The 21,757-nt window shown below is 44.0% G+C and overlaps 1 protein-coding gene across 2 annotated transcripts in view; it reads right to left on the bottom strand.

The window, feature by feature from the left end:
* The window catches only part of mipol1 (mirror-image polydactyly 1), a 49,050-nt gene that overhangs the window by 108 nt on the left and 27,185 nt on the right, over positions 1-21,757 (bottom strand). Inside the window, exons 11-14 of one of the 2 annotated variants that reach the window (XM_076748366.1) lie at positions 15,105-15,158; positions 8,954-9,048; positions 6,075-6,269; positions 1-1,670 (exon numbers count right to left, since the gene is read on the bottom strand). The exon at positions 1-1,670 is cut by the window's left edge and continues 108 nt beyond it. In XM_076748366.1, the coding sequence (XP_076604481.1) occupies positions 1,604-1,670; positions 6,075-6,269; positions 8,954-9,048; positions 15,105-15,158 (411 nt within the window). In that variant the 3' untranslated portion in view covers positions 1-1,603. The remainder of the gene's footprint in view (positions 1,671-6,074; positions 6,270-8,953; positions 9,049-15,104; positions 15,159-21,757) is intronic. The other variant, XM_076748367.1, reaches the window with a different exon arrangement.

The following is a 21,757-nucleotide window of genomic DNA, read 5'->3' as shown; positions in this document are numbered from 1 at the left end:
GTGCTCGTTCGTGACGTCGTCACCTGGATGATTCTCCGTCAGTCTTGAAGGAGCTCTCATACATGCTGAGCTCTGATTGGCTGCTTTTCCTTCACTCTGAGTTCCAGTTGGTCTCAAACCAGCTCAGCTGAGTTCAGGTCAGGTGACTGTGGAGAGCAGGTCTCTTCTTCTTGCTGGTCTCCCTCGGTCTTGGTTTCTCTGCAGCAGTTGGACCATGAAGGCCTGATTGACTCGTCTCCTCCCTCAGTGGACGTTTTCTGAAGCTGCTGACAGTGATGAACGTCTCCTCTGCAGCAGAGGGACGTCCTGGTCTTCTGTCCTGGATCAGTCCTCATGAGAGCCAGTTTCATCAGAGCTCTGATGGTTTTCGTGACTAATCTAAAGTCAAACTATATGGTTGTTGGTCTGGTGAGGAAGTGCTGTTCAGTGTGTTCTTTAGTTGATGTTCAGTAACTTTAGTTGGTCTTTAGTAATTTCTAGTCAGTTGCTGTGAAAGCAGCTGCACAAACATGCTTCAGAGATGAAATCAGATGGTTGACGAAGCTTCATTGTTTTCCATTAAACTGACAGTTTGACCGAGTTGTTGAAAGTTGTCAAAGTTACATTTTAATTTGAAGTTTTTAGGGAACATTAAGTCAGAGCAGCTTCCTTACATTTGTCACAGCGATCCTCAGAAATTAATTTGAGCAGAAACAGTAGAGTTTAAAAGACAAACCTTAAATCAACAGATGAACTAAAAGGCAGTCTGATCTTCAATTAGAGCCAAAGAGAGGAGGAGGAGGAGGAGGAGGAGGAGGAGGAGGGTTAGGGTTACCTTCACTGCAGAGACACTGAACAAGATGTAACCTGAACACAAAAAGACATTTCATGACTTCTGTAACAAGTAAAAGCTGCTCATTAAGACATTAATAATGTCATCAGATAATTGGAGTTATTAACTGCAGCTTCAGAAGAGATTTAACTTTTACCTGTAACAAATCAACATCTCGAAGAAAGAATACTTTCAGAAAAACCACATGAATTCTCAATTTTTTCACAAGTTCATGTCAGATTGAGTTTCCTGAGAGAAGACAGTTATTACATATATTAGATATTAATAAATATTAATGAAAATGTATTATTAACATTTTATTTCATGTCTTGATCAAATAAAGAAAAGATACACTCAATCATACAATCATGTTTAGGACAAAATATCAAAATAGATGAAGATACAATAGTACAGATATGAAGAGAAAAACAGGAATAGAAAGACCAAAAATCTGCATCAGATAAAAAAAAATGTAACATCTGAAGTAATTTCAAATATCCAATTGGAAATATTTAATGATTACAACTAAATGTAAACATTAACTTAAAAAAAACAACTCTGAGGCTGAAATCGTTTTGTTTTCTAAAAGTTCAAGATGCTAAACATCAAAAATGTTGGAAAAAGACAATCAGAGAATCCTTTGTAGGTTCATCATGGCAGTAACATACCAAACAAAAATGTATCCAAACAGGAATAATAAGAGACCTGCAAAGAAGAAAAGAACAAGAAAGAACATAGAAAAATAGATAATCAGCAATCAGTTTGCAAAAAGGATTAGAGCAGAAAATGTAATCAGATGACAGCTCGGAGCCTCCCTGTCCCGACTTTCTTCCTCAAAACCTCAACCAGACGCTCCAACCTGAGGAGGAAGACGAGTGAATTAGAAACTTCTGAAGATTGATGTCAACTGAGAAGACAAACACAACAAAAACCTTAAAAAACCTGAAGATCAGATATTTACAGACATGCGTTCCTCTTGTCAGTACAATAAAATTCCACCGTGGGAACTGAACCAGCAACCCTGCAGGACCTGGTGTCTGAGGCCTGGGGTGTCTGATGGAGGATAGGGGAGGAAGGGGTGAGGAGGCAAACATTGACAGGACAGAGGAGGGACTGATGGGGGAGGAGCTGAATGTGACAGATCAAGCTGCAACCAGCACTTCGTCAGGTCCAGTTCTGTCCGCAACAAGGAGGATTCTGCCGACATGTCGACCACTGACGCAGCTTCTGTCTGCAGTGATGACCTTTGTACCTGCAGTGGCCACATTTCCAACTGCATTGATTATAAGAATAACTTGATCTATATATCACCTTTGAAACTAAATTACAATCCAAAAAAATAATAACACTAAATAAAAAAAACTAAATATGAAATAAACTAAAATAATTTAAATAAGCACAACAAAAACCACCAGTTTAGAGAAAGCCAGAAGACAAAAGTCAGTTTTAAGAAGAGATTTAAAAGAACTGTTTTCTACCTGAGGGGCCTGGAAGCAAAGTCACAATCACATGCGAACTCCAGAGGAACGGTGAATGGCAGCGACCATGTTTCTACCTGCAGTGACCACATGTCTACCTGCAGTGACCACGTGTCTACCTACAGTGACCACGTTTCTACCTGCAGTGACCACGTGTCTACCTGCAGTGACCACATTTCTTCCTGCAGTGATCACGTGTCTACCTGCAGTGACCACGTGTCTACCTGCAGTGACCACATGTCTACCTGCAGTGACCACGTGTCTACCTGCAGTGACCACATTTCTTCCTGCAGTGATCACGTGTCTACCTGCAGTGATCACGTGTCTACCTAGAGTGATCACATGTCTACCTGCAGTGACCATGTGTCTACCTGCGGTGACCACATTTCTAACTGCAGTGGCTACTTTTCTACTGATTATGTTTCTACTTGCAGTGGCTAATATCTGGATTTTGTGTTTACCTTTTTTCCTCCCCTTCTCACATTTCTGCCGACTGTGATGACAATTCTACAGTGATCAAATTGTAATTTGCATTAAGGACTGAGGTTGCTACTTATGCAGTTACTGTGGCTTTTATGTTTCTACCTTCCACAGTGATGTTTCTATTTCAAGTGACCATGTTTCTATCTTAAGTTTCTACCAGCATTTGCTAGTGTCTACCTACAGTGACCATGTTAGGAATTGCTGTGATGACAGCTCTAGCACAATGGCCACATTTCAGATTGCACTGACATTGTAATGTGCACCTGCTCTGATGACCTGCGATACTTTTCTGGGTTTCTAAATGAACTGTGGATATTTCGACCTGTAATGGCTAATGTTTTTACTTGCAGGGACTTAGTTAATACCTGCAGTGTTGAATTTTTAGCTGCAGTGGTCATGTTTTTCACTTTAATGAAGACACTTCAATGTTACACATTGTTAAACAATGACATGCATTTATACATGTAGTGACAGTTTCTACTTGCAGTGATGATGTTAAAACCACATTTCTGCCTGCAGCAGCCACTTTACATAGTTTGCTGTGTTTTTTTTTTATAAGTCTTTTTATTTCACAAAAGAAAATAATCCAGATACAATCTGATGGTAAGTCTTACAGTTTTCCTTTGTGCACCCCCCCCCCCCCCCGAAAAGGAACAAACAAGGAGACATACCAAAACTAAATAAATAAATAAATAAATAAATAAATAAATAAATAAATAAATAAATAAATAAATAATAATAATAATAATAATAATAATAATAATAATAATAATAAAATAGGGGCAACAAGACAGTTTGCTGTGTTTTTACTAATTGTTTTCCTGTAGTGACCAGGCTTTGACTTTAGTTCAGACATTTTACATTGTGGCTGTACATTTCTCTAACACAGAATATTGACAGCCTGAGTGCAGAGAGAGAAAAAGGAAAAGCAGGAAATTGAGATGAGGCTCAAATGAAGAAGGGAGGAGTTGGAAAATTGACCCTGGATGACTTTCGAACACTCACTGAGGCTCTTTCACTCTCTCTCTCCAAACCAAATTAAACTTCCCATCTCTAATAACCAGCAGATTTCTATCACCCCTCCCCTCCAGAGAGCAAATATTCCTCTCTCCACTATTCAGAAACTTGGGAGGCTCTTCAGAGCCGGCCGCCCCCCCGCTGGCAGCCAAATTAGAGCCACGGGTTTGAGCCCAGGAGGACGGCGTGGGACGCAGACGGACGACTTAAGCTGTTTTCATCATGAATCTCATCCCTTCATCTTCACACTGATGAGATGAGAAGCAGCAGAAGAAGTCACGTTATTCAGCATCCGACCGTCATCCTGTATGAGATGAAATCTGAAGGATTAATTCTTTCTGATCAACTCTGCGGCAGTGACACTCTCACCGATGTCCACTGAATATGAATCATCAAACCAAATCTCTTTAGTCCCACACGCTTAGCCAGTCTTTGAACACATCCCAGAGTCTCTGGTGGCCACTGCAACATGCGAACAGCAACAAGTTTCCGATGAAAAACGGCATCGGTCCTCAGATTCTCTCCGTTTTTAACCTTTTTAGCTTGTGACCATTAAAACAGGTTGTGGCCAGTTAAGTCAGAGTATTTTACTCAAGTCTTTTAGAGGCACAAGGAGTTCAAAGCAACCAGTGATTCAAAAGAAAAAGCAAACAAATATTACAAGAAAATGAAAAATAAATTTTGCCTGCTTTTCCAAATTCATGACCCCTCAGAAGGTCCCACAGGCCAAGCTGGACACCACTGCTGTCTGACACGATGAAGCAGTCTGAGAATCAAGAACCTCTAAAGTCAACAAATGAGCTAAAATTCACAATGAACACATGAAATAGATGATATTACATTTCCATTCCAATCTGGCACTGTGTCAGACAGAGTGGTCAGCAACACTGGGGCCCCACAGGGGACCGTTCTCTCTCCCTTCCTCTTCACCCTCTACACCAAGGACTTCAACTATTGCACAGAGACCTGCCACCTTCAGAAGTTTTCTGATGACTCTGCAATAGTTGGATGTTTCAGTAAGGGTGATGAGGATGAACTCAGGGCTGCTGTGGACAACTTGTCGCGTGGTGTGAGCAGAACCATCTGCAATTAAATGTGGCAAATACTAAGGAACTGGCAGTGGACCTGAGGCGAACCAAGGCACCAGTGACCCCTGTTTGAATCCAGGGGGTCAGTGTGGACATTGTGGAGGACTACAAGTACCTGGGGGTACATACTGACAATAAACTGGACTGGGCAAAGAACACTGACGCTCGCTACAGGAAGGGCCAGAGTCGACTGAGGTCCCTCAACATCTGCAGGACTATGCTCAGGATCTTCTATGAGTCTGTGGTGGCTAGTGCTGTTCTCTATGCTGTTGCGTGCTGGGCAGCAGGCTGAGGATGGCAGACGCCAACAGACTCAACAAACTGATCCGCAGGGCCAGTGACGCTGTGGGGATGGAGTGTGACTCCGATGGAGGTGTCAGAGAGGAGGACGCTGACTAAGCTACGGACTGTCTCGCACAACGTCTCACACCCACTTCATGATGTGCTGCTCAGGCACAGGAGAACGTTCAGTGAGAGACTCATCCCACCGAAATGAAGACTGAACGACACAGGAAGTCATTCCTGCCTGTGGCCATCAAACTGTACAACTGCAGTTCACTGTTGACCAAATTCAATATACAAAGCACATCCTTCTGTATATACTCTGTTTATTTGTTCATGCGTATACTTATAGTTTCTCAGTATATGTATATATATATATATTTTGTTTTCCTCTTCTAATTTTTATTCTAATTCTATTCTTGTAAGGAGCACCTGCAACAAAAACAATTTCCCCGCGGGGATCAATAAAGGAATTCTGATTCTGATCTGAAGCCTGGATTCTTCGTCCAGGGGCGTCGCTGCAGCCTTGGTGTTAACACACATAAACATGGGGTGGGTGGGGGAGGGTCTCCAACCATATACAATAAACCATAAATTAACGGTAAAAATGCCCCCAAAATCAACCTAAACTTGAGCTGTTGTTCTGTCTGATGTTCAGGAAAGATCCAATTTTCCAAAGATGGAAAACCATTTCTTTGTGGAGCTGTCTGTTAAATATACTGATGTTAAAACAGGAAAGAACCGAACACAAACTGCTGACACGAAGATGGAAGAACACTGTTCTCTAAATGTGCCTTCATTGGAACAAACCATAAAAAACAGAAGCACAGAAATCACACAAAACCTTTTTAATGCTGCAGCTCAGGTGAGAAACATGTTGACAGGTGTGTTGAGTTTATCAAAGTAGAATCTGACCTGCGGACTCTCTCGCTGGCCTCTCGCTCCGCCTCCTGACAGCGCTGAAGCTCCGCCTCCACGCTCTGCTTCTCCTTCCACAGCTGCTGCACCTGGACCAGCAGGGGTGGGGCCTGACGATCTGTCGCCAACAAACCCGCCGGAGAGATGCCATCACTGGGGAGTGAAGGAGGGAGGGTGAGGAGGTCCTGGGAGCTGAGACAGGAGGAGAAGACGTTTACTCCTTTGTTTCTGTCAAACCTGCCTCTTCAAACTATTTGAAACAGCAACGCCTTAAATATCAATAAGACCTGAGATGGATATTTAAGTTCATCTTAAAGGTTCGAGAGATTGGATCTCACTGAAACATGTTCAAAAGTTTGAAATGATGAATTCCAAACAAGTTCGGGATTGAATCTTTGAGATGTTTGTGACTTTATGTGTGAAACTACCTGACAGTCCATGACTCCGGTCCGTTGCTGTCTGTAGTCTGAGCACCAGCATCACTGTGATGTTGTTGTCAGTACGTTTAAATAAAGTTTTCAGCTGAATGGCACAGTGATCAGTGTCAGGATGTATTAAACCACTGCTGGAGGAAACATGCGATCTGATGTGAGAACAGCTCAATCTGACCACTGATGGTTAATCAATCAGTTGCAATATTGATAGCTTCTGACCAGGCTTCGGGTTAATTAAGGTAAAGTGGGCTGGCAGACAGACAGCAGAGGACAAAGTTCCCAGTTTACCCAGTTTAGCCAGCTTCACTTCAGACTGGTTTCTGCCTGCTGACGATTCACAGTGTGATTATTTCATTTCCTGATTCTGGAGAAACTGATTCGTCTTCAGCTGGTTCTTGACTCGACAGTCGACTCCATGTTGCTCTTTAATTCATAGAACACCAGGTCATAACAGAAGTTATCCAACAGCACTCTTCATACACAGCAGGTGTCGACCAGGTGTCCTCAAACAGAGAGAGGAGCTCAGTGTGTCAATGTCAGGAAAACACCACCAAGTACCAGGCGCTCTGTGTGTGTGTGTGTGTGTGTGTGTGTGTGTGTGTGTGTGTCGCTGCTGAGCTGTTAAACCAACAGCAGGTCAGAGGTCAGAGGAGGGTCAGTCTTGTTCTTGACCTGCATCAAATGAAGTTTTAGTCAAACAGATGTTTGATGTGTAAAAACTGTCTGAAGCACAGCACAGTTCTCTTCACAACCTGTTTCCTCTTTACATTCAGTCAAAGTGTCGGCATCAACAGTCTGCTCAATCAGCTGTTAGCTAATCCCGTTAGCTAGCAGCTGGAGTTAGCCACTCCTGTTAGCTAGCAGCTGGAGTTAGCCGCTGCTGTTAGCAGTGTATGGATGTACAGATCACTGGATCACTGTGATACTGAAGAGAACTTAAAGCAGGAGGATCCTCAGTCCTACAGAGTCTTCTTCTGTGGTTTCTCAGTGGATTTCTGTAGGTTTGTTCTGGATCATCAGATAATGATCTCCACAGGAAGTGACATCACACTGAATCAGATCAACATGTGTTTCATGTCAGTGTTCACATCTGAGGAGGAGGAGGAGGAGGGAGAGTTTAGACTCTGACTCACCTCCTGCAGTATCTCTGCCTCCTTCTACTCTCCAGCGCCCTCTTGAGGAAGCTTTAGTCCTGCTGAAAGTCTGTTACAGACCAGATCCTGGAACTTCTCTTGCGTTGAAACAAGTTCAGTGACTGAAGACGTCATCCTGTAATGTTCTTTATGTTCTAATTCTGATCATGTCAGTGTTTGTAAAATAGGACTTTTTAAAAACCCAGCACACACACACACACACACACACACACACACACACACACACACACACACACACACACACACACAAAGGGTGTAAAACCAAACTAATCTTTCTGAGAAATGAAGAGCAATAACAGGAGAAATTAGTTTATTTCCCCAAAAAACACAGAAATAAAACCAAAATCCAAAGCGGCCCCCACCTGCTGATCCCCCCCGCCTGCGTCTCTGCAGGCGTTCAGCATCAATCCCGATGATGTATGTACACTCACAGTTCAGACAGCGCAGACAAACAGCACGACTCATGTTCTGTTTCACTGTGCTGCTGCTCAGCTTCACCACCTTTCACATGAACTCAACACTTTGCTGGCAAACCTCCACACCGCAGCTTTACTGCAGCCACCATGAAGTACTGCGAAGGTACACGCAGAGATATCATAAAAACAGATATCAGATCAGCATACATCAAATTTAAAGGATCAGGATGTTCAGTTTTGAGTGTTCCATGTGGCTGTTGTGTCCAGTGTAACAGTGTCATTAAAACCTTTTAATCACACTTCATATAAACCTTTTGATTTTTTTCTACGCAAACAACGTGACTTTCATCTTAAACTTCCCAAATCTGTAAGAGAACTGAAAACTAGCAGAGACATTGTTGGTGATCTATCACCTTAACAAACGACTGTTTTATGATGATGACCGTGTTCTCAGCGTCAGAAGCACTCGGAGATAAAACACTTTAGAGAGCAAATTCTAACTTGTTAGTACAGAAATAGTGAAAATACTTGTTAGAATAATACTTGTGTCAGCCACAGTGCCATGTGGTCACTAAATGTATTTCACTTTTGTCATGCGTATGTATGTTTCTTGATCCTTTAACAAATTCAGGTTTTCCCCAAAACACAGCAAAACAGCAGCTATGTTAAAAGCGTGTGTATTTTTATGAGTGTATACGTGACAGTGTGTTGGAGATTCTGGTCGTAATGAACTTGCAGAGGATCATGAAGGGGATCTGGAGCTTCACGGAGCTTCATAGTGACTTTCAGCTCAGCGCTTATGGCTCTGGACTCTCATAACGTCCTGATGACAGACACCAAAGCTCAGGCTTCCTCCTGGTCAATAACCTCACCTGTGACTGGTCTGTAGTGAAGGTAGCTCTGCCTCCAGCCACTGCCTGTCCTCCAGAGCTCCGCCTCTCTCCCCATGAAGCCTCAGCAGCTCCTCCTGATTGGATAAAACACACATCATACACATGTCCTGCCAGTCCTCTCTTTGAAACTCACATCAGCAGAATCACAGCAGAATCATCTGCGATGACGACGATGATGACGATGATGATGGAGATGCAGTATGGCCATTTATCAGGTTGTAAAGGTCCACTCTACCTGGTTATCAGTCGTGTCAATCATATGGTAAACTGATAGTGAAGATTTAAAAACATTAAAGTCAGTGAGATGGAGACCTTGATCTCAGACGGCCTGTTTAAATAAGGGATTCATTAACTAATTGACTAATTAACAAACATGAGCGAAACACACTTTATAAAGAGGATTTCATTTTTATCAGCATGCCTTGATACAGTCAGCTCCTGAACTGAACCTCCAGGTGCATTCTGGGAATGAAAGAGCTCAGCAGGTGCAGTTTAAAGTTCAGTAAATTAATGATGATGCAGTGATGCTGAGTAGTTGCCTCAAAATTAATGCAGGCGTCGGCGGAAAAGAGGTGGAGCGACACAAATGGTAAATGGACTGTATTCGTGAAAACAACTGTCAAAGTCTGCGTTCACACACACATTCATATGGTAGCTAAGCCATCTGGCTTAGGGGCGCTTTTGCGGTTCAGTATCTTGCCCAAGGACACTTCGGCATGGGGACTGCCGAGGCCAGGAATCGAACCACGACCTCCTGATAGGTGGACGACCGCTCTACCTCCTGAGCCACAGCCGCCTCAAGAGAGGAAGAAGATGGAAGGACAGAGCTGCAGGTGGAGCTAAAGTTCACAGAGTTCAAAGAGAGAAGAGAATGAGATGTTAAACGACCACGCCTCTGCTGTTAGCTGTTGCAAAATGATCAGCCGCCACAGTATTGATTTATTGCCACAGTATTGATCAGTTGTCACAGTACTGATCAATCGTCACAGTCTTGATCAACGTTTTCCTCTTCATAGTGACTGTCAGATAGATAAAAATCAAACTTCCGTCCTTCTGCTGTCTGTCAGTTGCTTCAGTGCAGCAGCTCTATAGAAGAAGAACGTCACAGACTATCACCTCCTCTCACCACCTCTCACCTCCTCTCACCTCCTGCCTCCTCACAGAGCTGCTGCTGCAGGAACTGAACCTGCGAGCTGACAGTTTTGGGTCGGGAGACCTCACACTGTTTCTCTGGTCAAACAGTGTGGAGGTCGACTCCAGCAGGGATTACAGACCTGATCCTGACCTCCTCCTCCTCCTCCTCCTCCTCCTCCTCTATGCTAATTATGACACTCAAGGTCTGTGAGTTTAAAGTGAAACATCAAAAGAGAAACCAAACCCAGAGAGTCAATATGTGTCTTCTCCAGCCGGGCCGGAGGAGACGCTTCAAAAGAGCCGCTCCACTTATTAATCAGAATAATTTCCAGATGAGATGATCAGTAAGCAGGAGCGACGCCGAGCTGACCTTTAACATGAGGAGCTGAGGTCAATTAAAGGGGGAGGATGGGGAGGAGGTACGAAAACTAACCTGCCTGGACCTTTAACGTGAGGAGTCAATGAAAGAAGGGGAGGAGGAGGAGAAGGGGTAGGTCAGGATGTGGAGCTGAGAGATAGTATGAGTGAGGAGGAAATGAGGGGAACCTTTAATTAGCATACAGGAGGAAGAGGATGATCGGAGGTGAACGGTGCAGAGGAGTGAGGAGGACGGGAGGAGTTAATGAAAGGAAACTACTGTGACCTTTAACATGAGGAGTTAAAGGGGCAGTTCGCAACAAATTAGGCCCCAAACTCAGCCCCCCGTCGGCTGACAGCTGATTGAAGTCTGAGTGTTTGGTGTTTGATCAGCTCGCTGAAGTCATGTGATGATGGTTTCTAAGAGTTTGTACAAGGAGTCATGACAACAATTCCTGTTTAACTTCCTGTGTAACTCGTTACAATCTCTCATTCAAAACAACAGACGCTCAACTGTCCTGCTGTAATAACAGACAGTGAACTAACCACAGCCACTTCACTGTCTGTGGCTCATGTCAGTGCTTACTTGCTGCCACCTCGTCCACTTTCAGGACTAATTCTTAAACTGTCACTTCATGTCCTTTTACTTGTCAGGGGCTTCAGCCAATGCTTTCAGAAAACATTTCAGTTGAGACTTCGGCTGCTGGTACTGATATCTCACACTCCTTTCAGCACCAACACTTCAAGGCATACTCCAGTTATTTTCAGTGTTTACATTTCATATTAAAACTTCAATTTCTATCATGCCAACACTTTAAAAGCTATATTTTCATTAATACTTCAATTTTCTGCGGTGCTTTTGCTTGAACTGCCAATATTTCAGACTCCTTTTAGCTCTGAAATTTCAAGTAATATTTCAACTTTTTAACGCTTACACTTAATCTGAAAATTGGAAACAGGCAATGCCTCAACTGCCATCTCTCTGTTAAAGTCCTGGTTTAAAGGTCCTGGTTAAAACTCAAGCTTAAAGTTCAGTGGCCTGTTGCACCTGCTACATGTACTCTCTGTCTGAAGTCAGGCTGCGAAGTCCACACTGAACAATACATTGAAACTAGTTAGTTTGACGCTAGAGCTGAGTCGAGGTTTGGTTGCACCACAGAGAAGGAAAGTTCGTTTTTTAATCGCTCTGGCGTCAAGTCCAAAACAACTAAAATACTGTTTTTCACTTCCAATGAAAAGAACTGTTCTTAACGCAGTGTTTACGACTGCGTTGTCTCTTGTGTCCAATCGTCTTTGAACACTTTGATACGTGTAGTGTAATGCTATGTTGACATTAGCTTGTGTACTGTTACACGAGTAGTTTGTGAACTATCACAGAGAACGTGTTGCTGAACCAAAACAGGCGCTATAATTCACTCCTCCTCATCCTCCAAGTCATCCCACCTTTCGAAAGGATGCAAAAGCTATTTTATGGAGGACTGCAGGCTAGGTGTTAGATTATAGTTCAACTATTTCAGATGGTGCCACCCTTAAAACGTTAACTCCGCCTTTGGTTAGAAATTACTTTCAAACTAGGCTACATTTGAACTAGCTGGTGCATCCCAGTGCTGAGTTAAAGGTCCAATCGAAAGTTCTAGTTTAAAGCTCTGGTCTAAAGCTCTGGTTTAGGGTGTACAACTCTGGTTTAAAGTTCTGGATTAAAGTTCTGGTCTAAAGCTCTGGTTTAACGTTTTGTTTTAAAGTTCTGTTTTAAAGCTCTGGTTTAACATTCTGTTTTAAAGTTCTGGTTTAACGTTGTGGCTTAAAGCTCTGGTTTAGGGTGTACAGCTCTGGTTTAAAGCTCTGTTGTAAAGTTGTGGTTTAAAGCTCTGGTTTCTGGGCTCAGCTTGGTGTTTTTGGCGGTTCTCTGACAGTCTGTCGGTTAATTTAACAGCAGCTGTTGGTGTTTCTGTTGGAAATTAAAAACCTCTCCAGGCTCTAATCCCCCCGGAGCCCTCCAGCCTAATTAACAGACTTCATGGAGAAAAAAAGAGCGAGTGCAACATTAATAACAAAATTTAATATATTTCAGGCGAAGAAAATAGGCAGAGCTGCAGGAGGAAGACAGAAGCAGAGAGGACGCAGAACAAAACAACAGATTCTACTGAGAATCTGAAACCAGGCTGAACTGGAGTTCAACACCAGCTAATGACAGAGTTATCGAAGCACAGACGGAATAAATAACAGAATAAATTCATGTATCAGTTGATGACGTGTGATATAGAAATCTATCAAGAAATAAATTAATAATGAACTGAGTGACTAGTGTTGACACCACATATGTACTGAAACAAACGCGTCCAAACCTCAGAAACACCTCCATGTAACTGGATACAGACCATAAACATATCTCATTATGAGACGCTTCCTCAGAATGTACACGAACCTTCTCACGGTTTTACCTCTCGACCCTCTGACATATTGAAACTGAACACTTAATAGTCTCCTCATAGAATCCTCTTTTATTATCATTTAATAACTTTTGAATTCATATCACCAGACTACCCACCAGTAGGCAAAAATTCCTACACCAGACTCCTGTCTGATGGTCCTGTAGCTAAATTTAAGGATATGATCGCATCAGCATTTAATTCAATGCCTTGTCTCGATACAACAGAGGACTTCTATGCTAACTTTATTCCTTTAGCTCTGAACAGTAATGACTTCATGAGCTTCTTCAATGACAAAATTCTTGCTATTAGAGACAGAATTCATTGGCTCCTGCCGTCAACAGGTACTGTTTTGTCTTCAGACACAGAAACCGTAGAAACTGTTATTAAACCTGGTGCAGTTTTAGACTGTTTTTCACCTGTCGACCTTCAACAACTAATTTCAATAATTTCATCATCAAAATCATCAACCTGTATTCTAGACCCCATCCCGACTAAGCTGATTGAAGAAGTTTTACCTTTAATTGACTCATCCGCATTAGACACAACAGGCTGCGTACCACAGTCCTTTGAAGTAGCTGTAATAAAACCTCTACTTAAAAAGCGTACTCTTGATCCAGGGGTTTTAGCCAACTACAGACCGATACCAACCTTCCCTTTCTCTCAAAAACTCTTGAGAGAGCAGTTGCTAATCAGCTGTGTGACTTTCTACACAAAAATAGTTTATTTGAGGATTTCCAGTCAGGATTTAGAGTGCATCATAGCACAGAGACAGCACTGGTTGAAGTTACAAATGACCTTCTAATTGCATCAGATAGAGGACTTGTCTCTGTATTAAGCTTGGTTTAGGCTTCTGCGTCGCGGCGACGCCGTACCTACGCCGTCGACGCAGACCCCTACGCGGACCCTACGCCGTAGCCTGACGCGCGCCTCCAAAAAATCCTGACTACGCGTCGCGTCGACGCGTAGTGACGTGAACGTCGAGGACTGTGATTGGTCCGTTCAGAACGTAATTTTCGGTTCAGTCGCAGCCCTATGGTCGCAGCACAACAACACCGCCATTTTCAAAGTTTCTGTGGTGAGAGCTACAAGAAAAACAAGTACGACCACCTCTACAACTCCTCTTCGCGGCAGCAAGAGCCCCCCGAAACCATACAAAGACACAGCCGCACCCCCCTAGCGGCTTGGCGGTGAATTGCGGAGCAACGCGTTCCCTCGACGCAGAACTACGAATGCTCAGTGACGGCGTAGGGTGTACGCCGTAGGTACGGCGTCGCCGCGACGCCGAAGCCTAAACCAAGCTTTAGTCTTATTAGATCTTAGTGCTGCATTTGACACCATTGACCATGGTATCCTATTAGAGACTGGAATACTTCATTGGCATTACGGGAACTGCGCTAAGCTGCTTTAAATCCTACTTGTCAGATCACTCTTAGTTTGTACACGTTAATGACGACTCCTCTGAACTTGCTTAAGTCAGCTACAGAGTTCCGCAGGGTTCTGTGCTTGGACCAAGTCCAACCACCTTATATATGCTTCCTTTAGGGAACATTATCAGAAGCACTCAAATTTTCATTGCTATGCAGACGATACCCAGCTATATTTATTGATGAAGCCAGAAAAAAACAGTCAGTTAACTAGACTACAAGCATGTCTTCAGGACATAAAGACCTGGATGACCTGAAGTTTAGTACTAGGCCCTAAACATCTTAGAAACTCATGTTCTGATGACATAGCAGTTATGGATGGGAGTCATTTTTGATCAGGACATGTCCTTTCACTCCCATGTAAAACTAATTTCAGGACTGCCTTTTTTCACCCACGTAACATTGCAAAAATCAGGCTCATCCTGTCTGAGAACGATGCAGAAAACCTGGTCCATGCACTCGTAACTTCCAGGTAGGGTTATTCTAATTCCTCACTCTCAGGCTGCCCAAATGTGTTGCTGAATATCCTCCAGCTGATCCTGAACGCTGCAGCACGAGTTCTGACAGAAACGAGGAAGAGAGATCACATTTCTCTGATATTAGCCGCTCTGCATGGCTCCCTGTGAAATTCAGAGCAGAACTTAAAATGAATAACAAGTTGTTGGCAAACAAGCCGCAGCATCTCCACGGCAGGTTGTCATGACAATGGAGCCGACATCCCATCACATCATCATCATCATCATTTAACAGAGAGACCACGAGAAAGAGAGAGAGTGTGTTTACCTGACTCGCCCTCTGCTCTCTCTCCTCAATCAGATCCTGTTCCAACCGTTTGCACTGCAGAGACACAATCTGATTTATTGATCTGATCAGCTGATCATTCACAGAATATAAACCACACATCTGCAACAGTTTACAGTAAACATCCTCACAAACACAAGCACACACTCACACACACGATCACCTGCACATACAGGAAGTCACACCTGCTGACTGGCCTGATGATGTCATCACCACGTGCAGCTCGATTAGTGAGTCGATGTTTTTGTTTTATTTGCCTTTCTGTTCTGTTCTTCACTGTTCTATTCTTCACTGTTCTATTCTTCACTGTTCTGTTCCTCACTGTTTTGTTCCTCACTGTTCTGTGTTCTTCACTGTTCTGTGTTCCTCACTGTTTTGTTCCTCACTGTTCTGTGTTCTTCACTGTTCTGTGTTCCTCACTGTTCTGTTCCTCACTGTTCTGTGTTCCTCACTGTTCTGTGTTCCTCGCTGCTGTCTTCACTGTGTACATGCAGAACCAGATGTGGAGGTGGAACCTGCTTTTTAAGTGGGTGCAGTGATGCCATTACTGGAAATTCAGATCTCTCAGCGAGCGGAAGTGAGGAGGGTTCGGCTCAGTGCAGCTGCAACGATCAATAGATAAACTGATTAAGGCCAATCGGATGCTAATCGGAAGCTGCTGATGTCACACACGAACATGACATCATCAGATCTGATCCGGATTCAGCAGGTCTGAGGTTCAAACCTGCATCAGTCTGCTGCCGCAGGCTCACGGTTACATCTCATGTTTAAGACGATTGTTGGTTTGAATGAATCTTTATTCTGATCTGTTGATTACAAAGAATCAGATTCCGCCCACCTCTGCTCTCAAAGCCAATCAAAAAACCCCATTACTTTAAACACGCACACACAGTGTGCATGTGTGTTATGTTCCCATCTGCTTCCTCCAGTGCGCCTCATGCAAACATGCTGTGGACACACAGAAAATGAAGGATTTGATGAACAGAAGATGCTGTGACGTTCTGACTGGACGGCAGATTTTTGTTTATTTACGTCTCATTTATGAATTTAAACAGCGTCTCTGTTTGCAGCTCACGCTTCATTTTTCAGGTTATGAATGATGAAGATTAACAGAAACAGTTAATGTGAAGAATTTTTTCATTTGTCTTGATCACTATAATTTTTTTTAACATTAATAAAAAAAAACTTTTTTTTAACATTAATTCATTGTCAATTCATTATTAAATTATTTGTGTTTTCATGTCAGTGAATGATAAATCAGTCAAATTATTGTCAAACTACAGAGTCTAATCTGCCCGGCAACAGGTGTCCTTTTAATAATAATAACTAAATCTGCGATCGGCTGGCGACTGGTTCAAGGTGTACCCCGCCTCTCGCCCATTGCTAGCTGGGATAGGCTCCAGCCCCCCGCAACCCCGAAAGGGATACGCGGGTATAGAAGATGAATGAATGAACTAAATTTATATAGCACCTTTTAAAAGCAAGGTTTACAAAGTGCTTTAAAGAGCAGAGGGCCATAGGGTCAGTAAACAAGCTGAACATGCTTAGATGAAGAGCAAATAAAATAAAAAAGATGATGGAGAACAGGAAGGTCAATAGTAAGAGGGTAAAATCACTTTCTAAAAAGGAAACAAAGAGAAAATGATAAGAAAAAGAAAAGAACAGAAACAAAAAATAAAAAACAATTAAATGAAGAGATAACATTATAAAAAGTCAAGTCCGTAAAAATGAGTTTTAAGAAGTGATTTAAGAGTCCACTGAATCAGCAAGCCTTATCTTCTCAGGCAGGCCATTCCAAAGTCGAGGGGCTCTGACTTTAGTAAATGAGCTCAAACATGTCTAAAACCAGTGGAGTGGTCCTTTAAAGAGGACTCTCTCTGAGGGAATCAAACCGACAACCTTCCTGTGAGTGCAGTCCCGCTCGTCCAGGTGAGCTCTAATAACCTGTAATTACCTGATATTAACTCAATAAACAGCAGCAGCAGCTGTCATATGAGACAGACAGGGAACACTGGGGGAGATGCCTCCCCCACTTTTCTAATATTTCCCAGAAGTCCCGGCTGCAGCGGGGAGATAATCCCTGAGAGATGAGGAGAGGGAGCGAGGGATCGGCGAGCGGCGGGGGGGAGGAGAGGAATCCTCCAGCATGGAGTGTTCTCTCTCCTCTTCTTCTCCTCCGAGGATTACAGCGGCATTTGAAACATATTTCAGCACGCCGCGGCGGCGGAGCGAGGGCGGGATTAAGGTGTTACCATGGAGGGGTGGTGTTAACGCAGAGGGGCGGGGTGTTAAAAGATGGCGGAGCGGTGATATTGGCGGGGGTTAGCGGCGGTAGGCCTGGGATACTGAAGTGAAACCAACACAGACGTGAGCGTTGTGAGGTTAATGGAGGCAGGCGGGGTGGGTCAACGCGTGTGTGTGTGTGTGAGTCAGGTGTGAGGTGGACAGGGGCGGAGCCAAGAGACGTAAAGATGAGGTAGTTCAAAGGTTTGCTTCACCTCTACAGGTACTGCGAGTAGAAACGTTACCTTCATCTTTACAAGGACCCGTTTCACTTCAATTACTTCAGCACAAGTACAAGTACTTGATAACGGAGGCAGGTGAGGTGTCACAGCAGCAGGGCGTGGCACAGCGGGACAGGTATTCAGGTGAGAGGGGTGGAGGCAGACGCCCACATCCTGTTTGTCCTGTGCGAATGAAGCTCAGGTGGAATTTGGCCAATGAGCGGCTTGCTTCATCCTGACACCTTTGCTTTCTGCTGGACTACATTTCAGCTGCGTCTTCAGTGAGTCCAGAGGTGACCTTTGGTTCGTCTCACGTGAGTCAATCCTTAGTCACAATCATGTTTAGAGCTAGCTGGGTACTGAGCTAATGCCCCCCCGGTGGCTTTAAGTGAAGATGAAGGTGCACTGCTAACGCTCCTCTTCCTCTCTTCCCATCCCTCCTCAGCCCCCATGACGACTGTTGCCATGGTTTCCAGTGTGCAGCAGCGCTGCCGCAGGACGGTTACCATGGTGACAGCAGTCCGTCATGGTGAAGGAACACATGAAAGTTTCGGTGACATCATGCGGAGGCGGAGCTTGCGGCACGCTGGGAGCTCCACCCCCCACATCTCGATCGCCCCACTCTCTCTCTGTCATCCCTCCATCAGTCAGACGTCTCATCTTTTTCATTTCTACTCGTTTTCCTCTCAGACCCCCACCCCCCACCCCCAGCCGATCCTCCCACAGAGAGCGGTATATGAATCCAGATGAATTGTGGGTAATAAATCCAGGACTCTGCAGGTTTTGGTAATAAACTCTGTGAACTGAACTTCGATAATAATCAGCCTCCGGAGGAGCGACAGGAAGAGGAAAATCTGGATTTTCTTCTTCAAACTTTAAACTTCTGAATCATCCTCTGAACACGATCTTTACTTATTGATTACTGACTGATTTATTGACACTTTCTCCCGATTTTTAACACAGATTAAAATCTAAAAACCCCACAGACATGAAAGGATAGCTCTGCTTTAGATCTGACTGAAAGCACTTAATAGAACATAAAGCGACATTGTGAAATACAGAATCAGAACATCCAAATCCACGAATATGAAAAAACAAGTATTACACAAAGTAATCCAACTCAATGTCTTCAAATGTCGTAACAAACGTTTAGTCTCCAATTTTGAAAGTCAGCTGATGAAGATCATGTGATTCCTGAGCAGAGCAGATGGTGAAGAAGAAGTTACTGACATTTATTGAGCGTATACAAGAAATAAAGAGATCATATGTAACAAAACAAACACATAAGGTTAAATGACATAAAAATGAATTGATCAGCGGCTGGTTACCTGTCAAAAACTGTGAATAAAGTGTAAAGTGTCCAAAGTGTTTTTGTCTGAGCTCAAGGCAACGAGCTTACCGAGCAGCAGCAGATTTTGGAATTTCCCCTCGCGGGACGAATAAAGGAATATTGAATTGAATTCTGTGAGGTGTTTGCTATTTGCCTCTCAGGCTACAAGACCTCATCACTGAAAGCTGGTGGGGGTGTCAGAAGTGTTCATAGCAAAGATGCTAATACAAATGTATCTGTCACAAAGTACCAGGTATCTACGCTCAGCGGCCACTTTATTAGGTACAGCTGTAAAATCACCTGTCATCCAAAACAACAGCTTCAACCCACAAAGATAATGGTGAGTCTTACTGGACGAGGTGATCGTCCAACTGAGCTTTTACTGCTGTTATTATTATCATCAGTGCAGCTGTTGAACTGCTGGAATATACTGTGTACATTTAGAGTACACAGACACACGCAGAAATACACTGCAGTATACTGTATGTATACTCTATACATACAACCTTTACCTTTGTTTGTGCTAATGACAAATGAGACAGTAACAGGGCTCTACACTAACTTTTCCACTGGTAGCACTGGTGCGACCAACTTTCTCAGTTGGTCGCACCAGCACATGATTTTCCTATGAACTGGGCACATGCCTTGTCATTGGCATAGGTTGGGTTCACATTCAGCCCGTTTTTTTCATCAGTGCGATCTGGGATTTGAATTGTGTGAACGGGAGTTCCTCTTTCTATGTTATAGGCAGTGCTAAACTTAATGACCATTTCGTTCTCTTCTGTTGAGCGATTACTCTCATCCATCCGCTGAAAAAAAGTCGGGAGGGGCTCAGTGTTTCGGGTGATGCATTGGTCCCGACAGGTTTTGTGTTTTATGCTGGCGTTGTGTAACTTCACAGTTTCCAGCTTAAATTGTGTCGACCCCGTAACAATTTTTTTTTTTGAAAAAATCAGCAACAGACTCATTCATTTTTGAGAATAGCGAAACGCTAGTCTTGGTGTCTTGAAGTGCTGTGCGCTGCGCGTTTACGCGACGGCTTATATGTGCACGCGACGGCGCTGTCTCAACAGGAGAGAGTGCAGGTGGAGGCGGCTGACTAAACCAGTGAAAAAAGGGACGACTTTCAACCACAATGTCTAACACGGAGCCATAAAACTGATGCGCTCGCACGAACGCGACCAGATGAAATTCTTACTCGCAAACTCTGAAAAAAAGGTTGCATATGCGACCATTTTGGTCGCAGTCTCGAGCCCTGAGTAATATCATCCTCCAACAACATCAGCAGCAAACACTCAGGCGCTCAGGTGACGTCATCCAGGTGAAAGAACGAGGATGTTCTCCGATCAGGAGACACACCTGCAGAGCGTCCATCTGTCTGATTTGAATATCTGTGAGTCCATCAGCAGCTCCTCTGTCTCCATAAGCAAATACTCAGCAGAGAGATTACATTCATATAATGCACACACATACTTGGAGGCTGCATGAGAGTCCTGTCCTCGCTCACGCTCACACACACACACACACACACACACACACACACACACACACACACACACACCTGAGCAGACAAACAGGTGTACAAGCAGCGAGTGTTCAGCAAACATCAGCCTCATGTCAGCTTTGTCAGGTCGACTCAATCTGGTTGTCAATATTTGTCTCTGCACCGTTTTGTTTTCCAATCATTCAAAATATTCATGTTCACATTCAAACTGCAAATATTTGAGGTTTGGGCCACCGGGGCCTCCGTAACCCGGCCGACGTTCCGCACCACGCCGAGCGCCTCGCTGCGCCTCACCAACCGGGTTAAACAGACGACTTAGAGCCGGCCTTACCTGCAGTCTGCCGGAAGGAAGACAGGAAGCAGAAAACCGTTAAGAAGCTTGGCTCAGACGCTTCACGGTACTCATTCCTAGAAGCCTTAAAACACTTCCGTCAGAGTCACCTTTCTCTTCTTTGATTTATTTTTGCTCTCAGGGCAAAACCAGTTTCACCTCAATAAACAGAGCGACTGCTGAAAATACTGGAATCCGTTTCATGCATTTAGAGTTCAAACTGGCAGACATTCCTGAAAACTGTCTAATTCATTTTCCGATGAACTGTGCTGAGTGGGGAGACGCGGCGGGCGATGTTGAGCGTTCGGTGGCTTTTTGGAGGTGGCAGCACCAGGCGCTGTTCCTGGGCAGAACGTAGTGAGCAGGAGGGAGCGCAGACCTGAATGAGGGAGTTCAGGTAGGTCAGAGCGGTGTTGGTGGCAATTTTGTATGCAAGCATCAAGGACTTATACTTGATGTGGGCAGCAACTGGGAGCCAGAGGAGGGATATGAACAGCAGAGTGACAGGTTCTCTTTGGGCTGGTTAAAGACCAGGCGAGCCGCTGCATTCTGGATCGTCTGCAAGAAGCATGTTGGGAGCCCTGCCAGTAAGGAATTACAGTAGTCGAGGCGTGATAGTACCAGCGCTTGTACTAGGAGTTGTGTTGCATGCTCAGACAGGTAGGGTCTGATCTTCCTGATGTTGTACAGTGCGAATCGGCACGACCGAGCAATAGAGGCCACATGCTCTTTGAAAGTTAGCTGGTCATTGATCAAGACACCCAAGTTTCTGGCAGATTTTGCGGGAGTGAGCAGACCCGAGTCATGCTGGATACTGATCTGTTGTTGTATAGAGGGACCGGCTGGGATGACAAGGAGCTCAGTCTTTGACAGGTTAAGCTGAAGGTGTCGTTCCTTCATCCATGCCGAGATATCGGCGAGGCATGCTGATAAACGACCTGAGACCGTGGGGTCATTTGGCGGGAA

This window comes from Chaetodon auriga, chromosome 14, assembly GCF_051107435.1.
Source record: "Chaetodon auriga isolate fChaAug3 chromosome 14, fChaAug3.hap1, whole genome shotgun sequence".
Lineage (NCBI taxonomy): Eukaryota > Metazoa > Chordata > Actinopteri > Chaetodontiformes > Chaetodontidae > Chaetodon > Chaetodon auriga.
The sequence above is the reverse complement of the archived record's forward strand: the minus strand, read 5'-3'. Positions and strand labels throughout refer to the sequence as shown.